Genomic DNA, 17,665 nt, shown 5'->3' with positions numbered 1-17,665 from the left:
TTGCGATAATTGATGTATTTGGGGGTAGGCTACCTATTTAGCCGACCCTCCAATAGCTGCCTCCAGCTCCTTTCAGCTCTTTCCGGCTCCTACCCCACCCCGGATGGTTAGAGGGGCGGGGGACCTTGTCTTTCCGATGGGCGACTGAGCACTACGACACATGAATATTTCTTTTATGCGGCGTCTTTATCGTAACTATAAACAGCTAGTTCTTCGATTTCCCCTTGGCCTGCATCAGTTGATCGAGCATTGCCCGCGTCTTCAAGGTATCCCGGTAGGTTTCCCCTAGGACTTCTCTCTGAATCTCCCAGGTACTCTTGAACAGTGTCGCGGAATCCTCGTACCGCTTGCGCAAGCCGAAGTTCTGAGCCAAACTGCAAGCCGTTGACAGTGTGTTTCGATCATGCTGCCCCAAGAGTCGGTCCTGAAGTACCAGAATCTCCTGCAACCAGGTGCCCGCCGTGTCGAGCTGGCCAGCATCGCCCAGCAAGATGGCCATGTTCTGTCGCGTGACCAGGGTGTCGGGGTGGTCGAAGCCCAGGACCCTCCGCTGGCCGCGCAGGGCCAGCTCGAAAGCCTCCTGCGCCTCGCCCACCCGGCCCTGCTCGGCGTACATGCACGCCATGTTGGCGAGGATGCGGTGCTGTTCCGCGTTCTCGGGGCCGAGGCTCTGCTCCGTCGTCTGGGCCGCCTGCAGGTACAGCTGCGTCGCTCGTCCGTGGTCGCCGCTGTCTTCGTAGGCGAGCGCCAGGTTGTGCTGCTGCCGCGCCGTGTCCAAGTGGTCGGGCCCGCGATGCTTGATGCACCAGTCTAGCACCCGTTGGTACTGCGATATTGCCTGGCTGGACGTGCCTTTGTTCCCGTGCATCATTACCAGTTTCGCAAAGTCGCTCGCCTTCCTGATAGTACCGACATGATCGCCGCCTTGTATCTCTTCCAACACCCGGAGCTGCTCTTCTGCTATGGATGCCGGACTGACGTTGATTACATTTTTGGTGCCTTTCGTTGACTCTCTCGATGTTACCTGAGTCCACCCTTTGATTTCCTCCATCATCCGTTTTGTTTCTTGGATTACGTCTTCGTCTATATGGGAGTGACCTTCTCGAAGCTTGAGACATCGCTCAAGGTGGCCATGGGCCACTTTGTTCTGACCGTGGTCTTTGTAGTAAATGGCGACCTTCCAGAGGAGAGCGGCGAGATCACTCTTACCTTTGGTCGTTGTCGGCTGGAACTTTATGGCGGCCAAAGCACATGGGAGGATGTGGCTGGATGTGTCCGCGTCAGTTTCGTCGAATCTGTAAACCACGGCTGAAAGCGTCTTGGCCTCCTGCGAGTCCTGTTTATCGTTTTCCCGGAGCCATGTCCGAACACATCGCCGAATCACCGGAGTCAAGTTGACCAATCTGCGATCAGCGGAAGGCTCAATCATGCCGTAGTCCACCAGTCTCTTACTCAGGACCGAAAGTTCATTCCTGTCGAAGAAGGCACTCGAAATAGTCCCCACATCCAGCGAAGCAACTAGGAGTAGAAGTTCTGCTGCATCTACATGATCTTTATGCAGTAGTTCAAACATCAGTTGCCAAGCTCTCACAGGTATTTGGCTTCCTTTGAGGGGGAGCGTTTTCCAAACACATCTTGTCCAGGTACTCCTTCCAGCTAAAAGAAGTCTTGCTAACGCGCGTCTTCTTCCTGTATAGATGCGCCAGGGTCAGTGTGCCTGCTGAGCCGCCCAGCTTCTTTGCCGTGGAAATGGATGATTCTAGCGTGTTTTTATTCGACGTTGACTGGCCAAGAAGCAGGAATGATGCGTCTTTATCCGACAGCTGGGGTACGGTGATAATGGAATGAGCGCTCCCTCTAGCGAGGTGAGACGCTATAGTTCTAGATCGGGTGGTGACCAAGATCTGGGCACGATGGGACGACTTCGGGACGTATTCCTGGAGAAGGTTTCCAGAATCGAGCCCGGAGCTCTCCCTGAGCTCCAGGTCTTCTAGGCCATCCAGTACCATCAGCCATTGGCCACTGACATCTTGTCTGAGAGCATCGCGAACCGCGGCAAGAACTCCGCTAGTCTTGACCTCTGCCCTGCTGAGGTGGAGTTTCTCGGCTATCTGTTTATACGAATTTTCGAATTGGATCGGACAGTCACTGTTCACCCAATGGACATGTGAGCCGGGGTGGGCGCGTTGGAAGTAGCTTGCATACTCGACAGCGATGTGTGTTTTGCTATAGATGTCACTACTTTTAGCTTCTCGATAATCACAACCACGCCCGCTTGGAACGAGGGCCGGACCAACGAGCGCTTACCCGTGCCCAGAATCGCCACGCAACACAACCATATAGGTTTTGTTAAACTTGTCCTCCAGCTCCTTCAACACCCCGCCCCTTGGCGCAAAATGCTCTTCCCTCGCGATGGGCGCCGCAAGGGGAGGGCAGATGGTTTCGGTTTGTAAAGTTGGAAACCATTGCATTCGCAGGGGCTTTATCTGTGATTTCATCGGGCGTCAGACCGCAATCTTGCCGTCAATGAGTGTGTGGCGGAGATTCTCTTAATTACCCTGTTCCCGGCGGCGGATGATGTCGTGCGAAGCCTCCGCCATTTTCACGATCTGGTACTCGACCATTTGGTATCCGTGATCCTCGCGATCTTCAAACTTGTTCAGTTCGAAGTGGTTCAGGGCTAATGAACGCTTCTCGTGGCCACTCAATGTAGCTGAGGACTCGGTTGCGACAAATTCCTAAGTAAACGGTCAAACACTGATGTATAGTAAAGGCTGCCTTTAGGTGACAGATTCAGGGCTTACCAGGGGGTGTTTTTTCAGCCCGGCAACCAACCCAGTATTGGTCGCCTTTGACTCGTAGAAGCAGAAGAGCTTCGGTGCTCTGGCCTGTAAGTTGCCCACAGCTCTGGTGAAGTTGTGCACAGTTTCTTGAAGCACGTCGTTGTCCTGCGACATACTGTGAAGGACATTATCCTGTGTGTGGACTTCTGCCGCGAGGATAGCCTTGTATACTTCCGACATTGTGAAATGTTTAGAGCCGTTGCTCACTCCTTTGTGGGGGTACCCAGGAATACCATGCCGGTTATTGAATCTAGTATTCCAGGATGGTCGCCCGGGTGCAAAACCGCCAGTGTGTAGGCCTTGAGTAATCATTAGCTCATAGCGCAACGTGAATACCCAAGCTTCCCAGACTCTCACTTACCTTCTGCATAACGAGACCACCGAAGCAGTGGCCCACCAATAGCAGTGGACGGTCCTGGCACTTGGATCGCTTCATCTCAAGGTCTTGGAGGAATTCAGTAGCGACACTCTCGATAGAAATGCGCCTTGCGTCGTCCCCAAACCAATAAGAGTGGTAACCATAGGTCATGATCCGTGCTCTAGGGAGTGAGCTCGGAAGCATGGTCGGATCAGAAAGCCAGTTGACCTTCGTCACTCGATGCTCCCAAGCGGTAGGTGGGTATGCCGCGATGCCGTGTACAGCGACGACACTGCGAACATATCAGTGAATCTTCCAGGTATCGAGTAATGGTTGAGTGCATTCGAAACTTACTCGTACTCGATATCGTCTAGGATTGGTGGTTCGAACATAATCTTAAGCCCCGTATCCTGTGGCCTGATCTTTACCGGATTGGGACGGGCCTTGGACTTTGTAGAAGGGTTTGGTGTCACAGGAGGCTCTTCAGCGCCGGGTAGGGGTGGAATGGTAGTTTCCACCTTAGCCGACGGTGAAAGCGACGTTTTTTCTGCCTTCTGTTTCAAAGACATGGCTTAGATCTCGTGGAAAATCGTGTTGTAGTACTTGCAGAGCTCTTAAACCTGAATGATGGAGATAAAAGTAAGTAGGCGGCGTCATCAACTAGCCCAGTCTATATAAGATATCAGGCCATGAGCAACTGGAAGTTGATAGAGCGAGCAAACATACGCTTGTGATACGCCTTCCGCATGGCTCCAATGAGTCCCATTTAGCGGTACAAGCTGCCAATGTACCGATCCATTAAGCGCGAACAGTGAAGGGTGGCCCCGTGCAGGACGGTGCGACCTGCGTACGGACGCCACCATCGCTGAAGCTGGGCGAAATAAGAAAGAACTAAAACATATGCATGCCGGCGTTGAAGCCCAGTTGCCTATTGCCCAGCCTCAATGGTGGTGGCGTCGACATTCATGCACGCTATCCCGTGTGCAATACTGGCTTGCTGGGTAACACTGCATCCATATCAATGCAAGTCGAAACAAGCCTTGCTGTGTCCATTGAAATCTCGGTGAATGGCCGCCTACACGTGGCTCATTGGTGGACAACGCAGGCCAAGCCGATGCATCTATTTCTAGACTTGGAATGTAGTATGAGTCCATGAGGCTTTGGCCCTCTGGCGCCTGATACTATGCCTATTTTAATCACCCACTGCCCCCCTTTTTTGTATATGCAACCTGTCATCCAGTGCCCTCCTTGTTTGTATGTGCCACCTTACACTATCAGTCTGATCAGATCATCCAAGATAACAATAGACCATTGCGTACAGCCTGCTTTTCGACCCGACCCCCATCTGCTTGCTTTTTCGGATCATGTCACTTGCAATGCAGACCCCTCCGGACGAGACAGTTCAGCTGCTGTTTTCGGAAAAGGATCAACTTGTCTTGGACCTGGCTGACGCCTCCCCTAGCCCGCTGATAGCGTTTGACGACAGAACTGCGGTGCTCAAGTTCATCACGGCCGAGTTGTCGACGGAGCGCTTGGAGCGCCTCTACGGCATGCTATTCCTGGTGTCGAATCGACGAAACATCAGCCCCTTGCATCACCAGCTCGTCAAGGGGCGCCAAACCATCATCACTGAGCGGGCTGACCTGCATCTCGTTTGGAACTACGACCGCATCTTTGTCAAGCCCATCCCCCGTTGCCTTCTCAGTCACGCGTTTTGGCAGACGCACCTCTTGGCCCCCCTTGCCAACCATGCCACTGTCGGGCATCATGTGTCCAGGCAAGCCTCGGCGGTTAAGACATGGCAGGAGGCCCAGGGCTTTATCCGTACCTACGCCAGCCTGATCCAGCACCCGTCGGATCTGCATCTTGCTAAGACTCTGGGCCTGGTCCCCGGCAACGTCGAGTGGAACACATGGTGCCATTTTATTGGCGGCTTCGCTCACCTAAAGGACCGACAGGTGGCCCCTCGCTACCACTACGGGGAGCTGCGCCTGACGCGGCTCAACTTCTGGTGCAAGATCTTTCTCCGCGGCCAGAGCTACTTCGATACGACGCACAACTACGGCACGTACTTTGGCCACTTCTTTGCGCCTTATGTCTTTGTCTACTCGGCTGTGACTGTGGTGCTGGGTTGCCTCCAGGTGGCGTTACAGCAGGACCCCCATGGCCCCATAGCCACGAGTGCTACTTTCCTGGTCCCCGTTGCCATGCATATGACTTTCATCAGCATCTTCTCCTTTCCCATCTTGTATCTCACATTTCAGCTTAGAGAACTGTTCTACTTCATCTTCTTGAATAGGGGCTTGACTTGAAAGGGACGTAACCATGGCCCTAGAAGTATTTCATTTAGTACTAGTCACACTATGCTGGTGTTCAAATGCTAGTTCACCGTTCCGCGCTGATCGTTTGCTGCCTTGACCCAGTTAGTCTATCTACATCCTTATCCTGCCTGACGTTGTTGAGCTGGTGCCTTGCTCAGCTTGTTCTTAGCCTGCATCATTCTTAGCTTTTCTTGATTCGATTGCTTTGTGAATTGAAGCTCCATTGCCATTTCGGCACGCTGATACCTCTCACTAATTAGGGCAGTCTTCATCATATCCCGTTGTTCTATTTCGGCAATTTTCTGCTTGCTCTGTTGAGACAGTAGATTCTTCTGCCTTAAGTCTTCTTGTTGCTGCTTGGCAGTAATCTGCCTGTCCTGCTGGAGCAGTAGATTCTGCTTCCTCAAAGCGTCCTGTTGCTGGGAAGTGTTTTGTGAACTCTGCCACATTTGATTGTTGTGGACTCGGTTGGATAAGTGAAGCTGCTGGGCCATCAGCTCTCCCTTCCTCTGTAACTCATTACCGTGTATGGCGCGCGAGCCCTCAAGCTTCTTTGCCACCTTCATCTCTTCGATGAGGGCGCTGTTTTGGCCTTCTTCCCACTGCCGACGCAGCTTTTGCTCGTGTTCGAACTCCCGGTTGTATCTCTTCTCCTCTTCGTCTCGGAGACGTTTGTCTTCTTGGGCGATATCCTCGGGGGAGACCCATGGCACCGTCGGGCTGGAAGTGTCCGAACGGCGCGTAGTATCGATCGCTGGCGTTCTTGGTTTGTAGAAGTTGAAGCAACTGTTGATTTCTATCCCAATTGCCCTTGTCCATGGACGCCTTGAGGTAATAAGTTGGCGACATGTACCTGGACAGACCAGTTTCTGGGTCAGGTACGGTAATGGCATTCCGCCCATTGTCAATCTCACGCCAAAAGATAGTGTCCAGGAGGGCTCGGGTGACAGGTACTGGCTGCCTGTTTTCGAGGGCGAGGAAAAGCGCATTCTTGCCCCGCCATTGGTCAAAGAGGTTGACTTGACCCTCCTGGATAGCATGTATGGTGGCCTCGGCCTCTGTCACCTTCCCTTGGCAGTCGCACTGGTAGGCAAGTTCCTGGAGAGGGGTGCGGCCCTGGTGTTCCGGCAAGCTGCTGGGAAAGTTCACGTCGTGCTTTTTCTTGATCAACGCAGCTACAACGTCACTGTGGAGATTCCTGGCTGCCTCGTGAAGACTCCCGTCGTTAAGTTTATGCCTTGGCTTAAGAAGAAGGTTGACGGCATCCAGATCTCCCGCACTAGATGCATAGTACAGTGCAGAGCGGTTATAGCAGTCGCGGTGATCGGTTTTGGCGCCGGCCTTGATCAACAGTTTGACCATGTCCGTCCGACGTTGCCATGCAGCCAAGATGAGGGGCGTGGTTTTTGAGTATTTTGTTACATAATTCACGTTCACTGAGCTTGGGTTAGTTACCGTGGCAGCGGCATTTTGGGTAGAAAAGAATTTGGCAGGAAAGAATGCGGACTCGTGACTGTCACCACATGCTTACCTTGAGCATTGATCAGCGCTTCTACTACCCCTGTAGACGCCACTTTACCACCCGGAAACGGCATCATGGCACGAACGAGCATCGTAGCCGGCTCTTCGATGTCATAGGGTTTAGCTTGAAACTCGACTCCCATGTTGCATCCCAGCTGAGCCAGTCGTTCCACCAGCTTCGCCGAGGTTGGATGAGTAGCCACACAACGGAGAATGGGCGGAGCGTGACCAGGGGTGACTGTTTGGTAAGCAGGGCAACAGCTAGGGCCACCCTTTGGATTCATGACGTCCAGAAGACGCAGAACTGTGTCTTCATCCAGTGGGAAAGTGATCGCCTGATAAAATGCGCGCGTCGCAGTGTCAAGATCGGCGCCGCTCTCCAGCAGCATTGATAGGACATCCGCGTTGCCAGCTTGGATGGCGATTCTGAGGGCCGCGCCGGATTGGAAATTAACATCAATCGAGTTGGCTCCGAGGAGGGTCTCAATCACCAACACTGCGCCACCCCCTGAGACGGCAGCATCCACTGCGTTGATGAGAGCATTGTTCACTGCATCTTTGCTGGCACCATTTTCGATAAAGGAGTTGACCAGTGAGGCGCATTGTATTTTGCACCAGTTGGAGTTCTTGGAATTCTTCGTGATTGACTCCAAGGCACTACTAAAGGCTGTCGGGCTGACGTAATCTGCCAGCAGGTCGATAGCATCCTGACTGAACATAGCTACCGCCTGGCAAAAGGCTTGGTCGACATGAGAGCCAGACGCACCCATGCCCAGCAGGTATTGGATGACTTGCAGACCAGTTGGGGTAGTCCAGTGGACTGTCGATGTTGCTGAATGGAACCCAATCAGAACGTCAGCCTCTGAAAGGGTTGTTTCTGCCAGAAATTGAAGTATGCGATAATCAAGGGATGTGGCAGCAGATTTGATTGCAATGGAATTCAAGCACCGATTAGCAGCCGGGTCATTTGAAGTAGCCTTGAGCAGCAAGCCGATGGCATGGTTCTTCACGTCTGGATCCGACCTCCCCATCGCGGTGTCCAATGCTGCCTTGAGAGAAGGGACCGAAGGCTGGCAATGAACGAGGAGATCGAGTGTTTCGACCCAGGCCTTTTTCACTGCTAGGACCAGGGCTTTTCCGTCCTCGAAGTTGACATTAGCGCGCCCCTTTTCCAGCAAGAGCCTGATGAGGGGCAGGCATGTAGTCTCGTGATTTCTGCTGTCGCTTCCACGATCTAGACACCGCACAAGCACTTGGCTCAGGCAATCTCCATGGACGCCTGCATCCAGGAGGAACTCAATCATGTGATAGGCCACCTTTACATTGGTAATCTTGGCCGTCCGCAAAACTGCCGCTGATAAGGTAGATAGAGAAGGCTCGCCGCCGAGGACGATTTGAAGCAGTGACGGGTCGCAACTCTCGATCGCGCAGATAACTGCAGCTCCAGAATCTCGGTTGACGGAAGCCTGGTGCTGGACAAGAAGACGGGCTGTCTTGCAGTGGCGATGTCGGATGGCGTGGACCAAGGTTTTGTCAGTGGTCATCCCACGAGCACCTGCCTGCAAACACCTTCGCAATACAGCATACTGTGCTTCAGCATATGCTTCACCAACAGCAAAGTCCAACAATTCTGTATGGGCCCGGATCCCCTCGCTCGATGCGATAGCGATGGCTGCATCCTCGTGGCCGGCCTGGATGGCTCGCACCAGTGCGGCTCCTTGCTGGAAGGACGGAGCGGCACCGCACGCCAACAAGCTTTTAGCTTTGTTTGCATACCCAAGTCTTGCCGCATCGACTAATCCGAGATCACGACATGCCTGGCATGCTCCTCGGACCTGCCGTAACAAGATTTCGACTAGGTCGTCGGATCCGGACTCCACCGCCCGGCGGAAGCCATGGCAGAGTTGTGATGCGTCGGCCCCCGTATCGAGCAGTATTCTGACTTTTTCCGCATTTTGCTGATCGAGGGCAATAGGTAAAGCTTGGTTCAGGGCCAACTCGTCAGCGCGGCGGGCGATCAGCATTAAGATGTCGGCGGAGCAATTGCGGGTGGCGTCTTCGAATAAACTGCTCCTTATGTCTTCTTGGTTTTGGTTCAACATTCGCTTCATTAAGTTGGTACTTTTGCGACGCTGGTGGAGGACGTCCGCATCGTTGTCTAGCAATACCTGTACCAGGCCAGGGGTTGCATTCGGGATCCCGCCCTGACAGATTTGGTGCAGGGCAGCAGTGGCTTCCTTGTAGGATAATGGTCCGTCAGAGTTGGGTTTGGCGAAACCAGCCATGACTTTCATGGCCCAAGAGTAATCATTTTCGTTGATAGCTGATGGGCTTGAAGTCATCGACCGCCATGTTGATGCCGTGGGTACCATCGTAGCGATTGGCCTTCGTGTGTTTGTTGGTGCAGCGTATGAATCTCGTCTCTGTTTGGCAAGTAAATCATGTAGACAACATGCTCAGGAGGTGGTTATGTGCTAAAGTCACATGCCAACATAGTCGCCCAAAGAAACAATATCGGATCTGTTCGGTTAACAGCCTGACTTCGATCCGAAAAAAAGAACAAACAACATCCGATGCAACTGCATAGCAGACTTCGCCCGAGCACTACTGCTTGTACCATACCAACGAGGCTGTGGACAAAGCTTGTCTCAACATCTGAACCGGTGTGTGCATTGTGTCCTTACACTAAACGAAGTGGCTTAGCCCCTGCATATTATGCAACTTACTCCGTAGTAGTACAACAAATCCAATATTCTTGGCGCGTATATTAGGCTGACTTCTACGAGGTACTTACTCAACATGTACCTTTGTCGCCTATTTGACTCTATAAATAGCACTAGTGATTAACTACATAGGCCATGACAGTAGGCTACTAAGGAGAGTGAGTATTGTGCGGACAATACCGATCATCTACCGCCATAGTCAATAGTACAACTTCGCGTTCCCCATCATAACTCACCCTGCCGCTCCCATCCTAGTTTCCAATCTCAAGACAACCCCCAAAGGCAACAAGCTTCTGAGTTGTCCAAGCTATTGCCCACCATGGCCTCTGGACAAGTGCCCCCTACCAAATTACAGTCTGAATTGCCAGTAGCTGGGTCAGCTGAATTTCTGTCGAGCCTTCTGAAAGCCCCAGGTCATGCCTGCGGACATTTCCCCAAATACCGCATCATGGCAAGTAAAAGCCATCATGCGTACCCCAGTCGTCTTGGGTTCTTCCATATGTCCAAGTCCGAAACCAAGATCAGCTACCTAGACACGGCAAAGCTTTGCAAGGACTGTCTTGATCTAGTCGTTCCGGTGGGATATAACTATTGGACTGTCTTATCTGCGCGCAATCAGACCGGCAAGGAAAATACCTCCACGACGACCCATGAGTTCGGTTATCCACAACGTGACCCATTGTCAGCAACACTTTATTTACAAGTTTTCCAGGCCAGGGCTGGGCCGCTACCTAGAGAGAGGCCAACTGCGAGAGCCGATGTGAGCCAGGACCCAGATACAGCCAGTACAATCTCGATCCCTGGAGTCACATGGGCAAGCGAAGCCTGGAAATGGCTGAGTAGCCAGCGTGAGCCATTCTACACTGACCGACTCCATTTTATCAAGGGTTGGACGCCTCTAGCCGAGAGAATGGCTGCCCGCGACCTCTCAATCGCCGAGCAAACGGGTACACCTTTTATCCCGGCTACACAACGGGATCACGTCGGGAAGAGCAAGTCGACTAGCGGAATGATAAGGGATCCGAAGCTGGACGACATTAAAGCCATGTCTACCGGAACCAACAGCAAAGGCCCCAAAGATCCCAAAACTACCAAGACTACACAGAAGAAGAACCCCCCCTGATTTGGGTGCCCCTAACCCGACAACACCCATCTTCCTTGGCCATCGCCCTGAATCCAACACGACCAAGAATTCACCCCTTTCCTTGTCAAAGAATCTCAGCAAGCAAGAGTTACCTTCAATTCGAATCCCGATAGAGAAGAGTACACCGTCGACAAAGAGCGTCAAGACAGACAAGTTGACTCCTGGCCCGCTCAGACCAAGTAGTGAACACACCCAGGATGCAGAGAAATTTGCCAATGCGACTGCCAAACTACTGACAAAGCCTCAGCCCAGGAGTGACAAGCATGTAAGTACACATATGAAGACTATTTGTTGTTATTGGTTCACCTCTAAACTTATTTGCTACAGGAGGATTCAATCGATCTCATTTTCAATCACACGAGAAACTACAATTGCTATGAACCACTTCCATTTGACAGCCCAATCAATCACGCAAGCTTGGAAAACTATAAGCGCGGGGTGGAGGCTGCAATCAGACTACAGTCTTCTCCATCTCAACTACCCCTTAAGAAGATACTCGGCAAAGATTACGCTTCTGCCAAGAAGAGCAAGGATCTAATACTGAGAGGTCCAGAGTCGCCCAAGAGCGAAGAGGATCTTGTAGTTCCGACGGAAAAGGCTGGGCGTGGGAAGAAAGCAGGCCCAACAAACAGTCTTGATTTCATCGAGGCCATGGTGAAAGTCAAACCAAAGGCCCCGGCTACTTCCAAGAAAACCGACAAAGTGCCTTTACACCACAGTACGGGTAGGGAAGAAATACAGGCCAATAAGGCTGACAGTGTGCACCACGGCAAGGCGATCGATAAACCGCATGCTCAAGAAGCAGACAGACCGTCGGTGCTTCACGACAAGCCCAGCAATAAACCACCGCCCAAGGAAGCAGAGAGACCTTCGTTGCGCCACGGCAAAGCTATCAATAAACCGCATACCAAGGAAATAAATAGAGCGTCGATGCGTCACGACAAGGCCATTAAAAAACCACCGCCCAAGAAGCCCGACAAAGCGTCTTCATACAGCAACAATGCTAGCAATATAATGCAGACCAAGAAACCCAACGGAATATCTCCACGCCGCAATACAGACAGAAATATAGTACCGGCCAAGAACACAGACGGCAAGGCCAGCAATAAATTAAGGATCAGGACACTTGACGGAGTGTCTCTACCCCACGCTCCAGACAGAAATAGAGTGCCGGTCAAGAAAATGAACGGCAAGGCCAGCAATGAAACACCGATTAAGAAATCCGGCAGCGCGTCTTCGAACCGCGATCAAGCTAGCAATAGAATGCAGACCAAGACGCCCGACGGAGCGTCTCTACGCAATACAGCCGGAAGTAGAGTGCTAGCTAACAAAACAGACGGCAAGGCCAGCAAGAGGATAAGGCGTCCTAAAGTCGGCACATCACCTGAGATCCGTCCCTTAAGCAAACAGACCTTGCGCGACAAGGGAAAACACAGGCCGGATGGTCACCAAGGGAACAAACGTCATACGGGGGAGCCTTTGGATAAGGGAAAGGAGGGATCAAAGGATGGAGAGAACGGAGATAACAGAGAAGACGGAGAGGACGGAGAGGACGAAGGCAATAGGGACGACGGAGATGACGTAGAAGAAAGGTATGAAGATGAAGAAGGAGGAGAAGATGGATATGAAGGATATGAAGAATGGTATGAAGAATGGTGTGAAGAATGGTATGAAGGAGGAGAAGGAGGAGAACGCTATGAAAAAGGAGAAGGCGGAGAAGAAGGGTATGTAGAAGAGTATGAAGAAGGATTTGAAGGAGAAGAAGGAGAGGAATGGGGAGAAGGAGAGGAAGGGGGAGAAGGATATGGAGAGGGAGAATATGGAGAAGAAGGGTATGAAGAAGGGTACGAAGAAGAAGCAGGAGAGGAAGGGGAGGAAGGGTATGGAGAGGGAGAAGATGGAGGATATGAAGAACATGAAGGAGATGAGGGAGACGAGGGAGACGAGGGAGACGAGGGAGACGAGGGAGACGAGGGAGACGAGGGAGACGAGGGAGACGAGGGAGACGAGGGAGACGAGGGAGACGAGGGAGACGAGGGAGACGAGGGAGACGAGAGATATGAAGGGTATGAAGGGTATAAAGGGTATGAAGGGTATGAAGGGTATGAAGGAGACGACCCAGACGACCCATATGGTGGAAACGACGGAGACGACGGAGACGACGGGGACGACGGGGACGACGTATATGAAGGATATGAAGAATATGAGGGAGAAGAAGGGAATGAAGGAGACGACGGAGAGGATATGGGCTACGGAGAGGATGGGGATTACGGGGACGACAGGGATTACGGGGAAGATGGGGACGATGGGGACGATGGAGAGGATGGAGAGGATGGAGAGGATGGAGAGGATGGAGAGGATGGAGAGGATGGAGAGGATGGAGAGGATGGAGAGGATGGAGAGGATGGAGAGGATGGAGAGGATGGGGATGACGGGGACTATGGAGAGGATGGGGACGACGGGGACTATACAGACGATGGAGAGGATGGAGAAGAGCTAGAGGAGCTAGAAGAAGAAGAGCTAGAAGAAGAAGAAGAGCTAGAAGAAGAAGAGCTAGAAGAGACAGATGGATGCAGTAACGCGGGGGAGAGCTCGAGTGACAACGAATGGAACACTCAACAACGGCAGTAATAGCGTTAGGAACTCAGGCGTACTGTTAAGCAAGGAGTTATCCTCATATTATTACGACCATAGAAATGGTAGCGATTGAAGCAGGGATGGCGTAGGTATAACAACCTTATCATGCGTCCACTATCTCCAGTATCGTAGCAGTGGAGATAATTAGTAGAGGCACAAAACGCGCTCTCTCCCCGTCGGTCCAGTCTATGTAAGGTCGGTATAAGGGGGTTGTCGTGGAGGTCAGGATCATTCCCGAGCGCGAATCCTACTCCCAAGGAAATTTCAATTATTATCCCCACAGCTAATAACTACGGGTTAGACGGCGCGGCGTTCACACACATGCTATGAGCCTCACTTCTCATTACTCGTCAGACTTAGTGTAGATGGCATTTCTTTCCCTCTTCTTAGCTAAGTTATCTTCTTCTTCAAACGCAAGTACCATCGACAGGGATGATCTCGCTCGTCACATTTGTGTGCGGCGCTCTGCCGCCGCCGATAGACTCGACTTGTACGAAGGTGTACGTGCCTTGAATCTCGGTGACCGTTTCGAAGCCTGTCCTGTTCGCGGCGCCCATCTTCGTCAGGCCGGTCGTGTTGCTGTTCGAAGACGACCCTAACAGGACATTCCACCCAGCCACCTCGGTGGCGCCGTTCCAGCTGGCATGAACGCGCGTGACGGGGCCGTGGACGCGGTCCGTGGTCCAGCAGGCGCCGACCTTGGGCTTGGTCTTGGGGTAGCCGTGCCACTCGGCACGGAAGGCGCGGTACGACAATATGGAGCCTTCCTTGGGCCCGAACTGCATGGTGAGGATGCAGTTGCCCGCGGCATCGAACTCCTTGACGACGGGCACGAACCCGTAGTCTATGAACCAATGGCTGTCGGCGTCGCCGTCCAGCTTAGCGAAGGAGCCGCCCGCAAAGGTGCCCTGGGGGTCTTTCTCGTCCGTCAGGCGTGCCATTTCCGTGACGCTCATGTTGTTCAGGTCGACAGTCAGGATTAACCCGTACGTCTCGTTGTGTTGCGTCGGCAGCTCATTGTTATTGTCGACGAGATGGAGCTCGAGGGACGAGTTGGACTTGGAAGCTACGCGAGCGTCATGCTGCCAACTGAAGCTCGTGTTCGCACCCATCTGGAATTGCTGGATCATTTGGGGGGTTTCGTTACTACCCTGTCGTGAGTTGAAGATTAGCAAAAACAGGCTCGTGCAGAAATGAGAAGGGTGGGAGAGGTTGGGTTGGGACGTACGTGGATCTGCCACGTCACGGTGCCATTGGGGACAACATGGTATACAGTCGACGTGTGCCGAAGAGAGAAGACGTAACCATCGTCGACTGCCTGGGCACTGTTCATGTGGTAGGGATTCCACGGAAAAGTGGTATTGCCCCAGCCGTATCCCACGCCGAAAGGCAAAGCCCGTGAGTCGGTCAAGGGCACAGTATTGTTGTGGTCCGCGGTTGACCACTTGAACAGCACTTGATTCGTTTTAACATCGATCTCGTAAATGAGACAGTCCCAGAAGTAACCCTCGGTTGGCCCACCCACGAAGCTCAGGTCGGTTGGTCCCTTACGGACGGCAGTCGTCACCACAACGCTTCCGCGACCGGTCAGGAAGACCTCGTGCGTATTGGCATAGGACGGCCACTCGTTTCCGAGCTCTGGATCCTGTAGCTTGACATCGTATATCAGCTCGTAGGAGTCGTCGAAGATGAGAATGGAACCATAGGCTTCCAGATGGCCGATGGTGGTGCCGTTCCAAGCCAACATGACCGGTTGTCCATTCAGGGTTTCTGGGGTGAGATTGACCAGAGATCCGTTTCCGCCACTCCATAGCAAAGAACCCGAAGGAGAGACGATGATGCCTGCTTGTTGGTCTGTGCCCTGGATGTCCAAGAAGATGGGGTTATCACCGGCCGGGCCTGACTGATCCGTCTTGATCACCGGCGGCCGCAAAATAGGCTCGGTCACAAAGGTCTGGAGAGGCCAAGCTGGACCGGGGTCGGTGGGCTCGCCAACCCATCCTATCTCGCCGCCGGAGATCTGCCCGGTAACAGTGTGGATGACGGCCAGTAGAAGATACAGGCAGGAAAACATATTGACAGTGCTAATGAGAGGTGATTAAGGCGCTCAGTCTGGGATAGGTAAGCAATATTATCTACACAGGGCAAGTTACACTGCCTTGTTTAAATATTCAAATTCAAGATGCCTGGAATTTAGGGGAATTTTACCTTATCTATTCAATTCCCAAGCCGGAGCAGATGTCGAATAACGCCGGCGGGGGACCTTGATTCCCGATCGGCGAAAGAGCACCACAGTCACATTCACATTCACATTCACATTTTTATACAACTTCTCCAGATTGCTATCATTCATAACCAAAAGCTCAGCTACAAATAGACTGTCCAAAACGACCAACTATAGTATACAGAAACGAATAACGAGTACCCACCGAGCTCTCGCTCAGGGGGAAGAAATCATCGCCCAGACCTGTCCACTCCATTGAGTGGCGACCCCCAAACTCGACTTATTTCTTGACAGGGCAGTTGAGGAAGTCGCGGCCGGGGCCGTGGCGCATGACACCGCAGATCTTGCCGACCTCGAGCTTCTTGCCCTTGCCCTTCTTGGGCTTGACCCACTTGTACTCGTAGACGACGCGGTCGGGGATCTGGCCGACGTCGCCCGAGGGCGCCGGGAAGACCTTGCCGTCCGTCTTGATGGGGAACTCGGCCTTCTGGGCGCCGCAGGGGAAGGGGATCTGCTCGCCGTTGCCGAAGAAGTGCGGGTACTCGTCGCGCGCCGGCTTCCAGTTCTCGCCCTTCTTGTCCTGGTACTTCTTGGCCTCGGCCACCGCCGCCTTGGCCTGCCCCGCCGTGTACGTGTGCTCCGCGTAGTCGCGGTTGGCGCCGTTGTTGGTCGCCGGGCACGCGTAGTCCGTGTTGGCCCGCTCGCTGAGCAGGTCGACGCTGCCGTCGGCGACCGGGACCGGGTTGGCGCTGATGACGGGGGCCAGGGCCAGGACGGCGGTGATGAAAGTGCGTGGGAAGATCATGTTGACGAAGTAGTAAGGGTTTCAATGATGAATGGTAAAGTGGCTTGGAAAGTGAGAAGAGTCGCGAAGAACTGTCAAAGGTTGGAATTGGTAGTGAAGTATCGAGATGCTTGAGTGTTTGCTTCTGTGATGAGTTGAAAGATAACAGACGACATCGGGGGACGTCGCCTTTTAATTTATCCTCCGTGGCTCTCTACAATATCGTACATGTCGAGATGCTATCTTGTCAGGCCTCATCCAGCTCATGTCGTCTCAGTAGCTTCATACGGTCTGCCTCACGCACGACTCTTGGGATCTATCTACTTGCAGTTGCTATTCTTAGGACATGGCTCAGATCCCTTTGCCCTCTGCCTCGCGGGAGGATTGTCCTGTCATTTCCTGACGGCCTATCAATACTCTCCTGGGCTTGATCGACTCGAAGTGCATATAATTACTGCCAAGCTTATGTCGGTAATGAATATATTCCAGTTTCGTGTGACAGGAGTGACGTCGTAGCTGAACAATATTAGATCAGTTCTGTCAGTCAGCTAGGACTTTTACCAGGAACTCATTCCTGGATTCGGCGGAATTGCCAGCATTGATTCGGGGGTTGCTGAAAGGCACGTCGCCGATCTTGGTACATTGTATGTAACCGGCAATACTTCGCCGCTTCGCAACTACTAACCTGCCAGCTCCCTCTTAAGATTGGCGGGACGTCACGTAAACATTTTTTTATGTAACTTCTCTCTTATAACTATAGATAAAGGGGGTGGGGGGCCGGCTATTGCGATTCGTCACGGTCTAGGCCTTAGGACTTCCTGCAACTTCAATCCTCAGCTAGGAATCCTAAGCTAGTGTGATCCATCTGCATGGTAGGTAGATTAATACCCCAGGATAGAAATATGCATATAGGCTGAGTGGTGTTGCCCTCGCCGTCTTACCTTGCGTGGCTTACTAGGCCTCTCAAGGCTGGTTAGATAGGCAATCATATGACAATTTACGTATTTGTTTAGCGAAAGAGCTGAAAATCCTTAATTACATATCATGCAGCGTAAACATTGTTTCACATAGACAACCAACGAGTGCTGGGGCGGTGCGTCCTCCTCTTCA

General features: G+C 52.5%; 6 protein-coding genes across 6 annotated transcripts; 2 read left to right on the top strand and 4 right to left on the bottom strand.

Annotated features, from left to right (window-relative positions):
• Positions 1-205: 205 nt before the first annotated feature.
• PG998_004430 (uncharacterized protein) lies at positions 206-3,770 on the bottom strand (the record flags this gene model as incomplete). Its single annotated transcript, XM_066871248.1, has 7 exons — positions 206-1,542; positions 1,592-2,111; positions 2,356-2,516; positions 2,558-2,738; positions 2,805-3,142; positions 3,201-3,493; positions 3,556-3,770. The coding sequence occupies 7 exons, from the start codon at positions 3,768-3,770 to the stop codon at positions 206-208; spliced, it is 3,045 nt and encodes a 1,014-aa protein (XP_066734998.1).
• Positions 3,771-4,577: 807 nt separating this feature from the next.
• PG998_004429 (uncharacterized protein) lies at positions 4,578-5,513 on the top strand (the record flags this gene model as incomplete). The annotated part of the gene is made up of 1 exon (XM_066871247.1): positions 4,578-5,513. One exon carries the CDS (start codon positions 4,578-4,580, stop codon positions 5,511-5,513), a length of 936 nt encoding a protein of 311 aa, XP_066734997.1.
• A 128-nt stretch (positions 5,514-5,641) lies between these two features.
• Positions 5,642-9,328, bottom strand: PG998_004428 (ankyrin; the record flags this gene model as incomplete). The annotated part of the gene is given in 3 exon segments (XM_066871246.1): positions 5,642-6,242; positions 6,259-6,958; positions 7,054-9,328. The coding sequence occupies 3 exon segments, from the start codon at positions 9,326-9,328 to the stop codon at positions 5,642-5,644; spliced, it is 3,576 nt and encodes a 1,191-aa protein (XP_066734996.1).
• A 757-nt stretch (positions 9,329-10,085) lies between these two features.
• PG998_004427 (uncharacterized protein) lies at positions 10,086-13,541 on the top strand (the record flags this gene model as incomplete). The annotated part of the gene is made up of 3 exons (XM_066871245.1): positions 10,086-10,813; positions 10,872-11,175; positions 11,238-13,541. 3 exons carry the CDS (start codon positions 10,086-10,088, stop codon positions 13,539-13,541), a joined length of 3,336 nt encoding a protein of 1,111 aa, XP_066734995.1.
• A 413-nt stretch (positions 13,542-13,954) lies between these two features.
• On the bottom strand, positions 13,955-15,621 carry PG998_004426 (uncharacterized protein; the record flags this gene model as incomplete). The annotated part of the gene is made up of 2 exons (XM_066871244.1): positions 13,955-14,698; positions 14,776-15,621. The coding sequence occupies 2 exons, from the start codon at positions 15,619-15,621 to the stop codon at positions 13,955-13,957; spliced, it is 1,590 nt and encodes a 529-aa protein (XP_066734994.1).
• Positions 15,622-16,051: 430 nt separating this feature from the next.
• Positions 16,052-16,576, bottom strand: PG998_004425 (uncharacterized protein; the record flags this gene model as incomplete). Its single annotated transcript, XM_066871243.1, has 1 exon — positions 16,052-16,576. One exon carries the CDS (start codon positions 16,574-16,576, stop codon positions 16,052-16,054), a length of 525 nt encoding a protein of 174 aa, XP_066734993.1.
• Positions 16,577-17,665: the final 1,089 nt, after the last annotated feature.

The sequence above is a fragment of the Apiospora kogelbergensis genome (genome assembly GCF_038363985.1).
Source record: "Apiospora kogelbergensis strain CBS 113332 chromosome Unknown utg000002l_segment0_segment0, whole genome shotgun sequence".
Classification (NCBI taxonomy): Eukaryota; Fungi; Ascomycota; class Sordariomycetes; order Amphisphaeriales; family Apiosporaceae; genus Apiospora; species Apiospora kogelbergensis.
The sequence above is the reverse complement of the archived record's forward strand: the minus strand, read 5'-3'. Positions and strand labels throughout refer to the sequence as shown.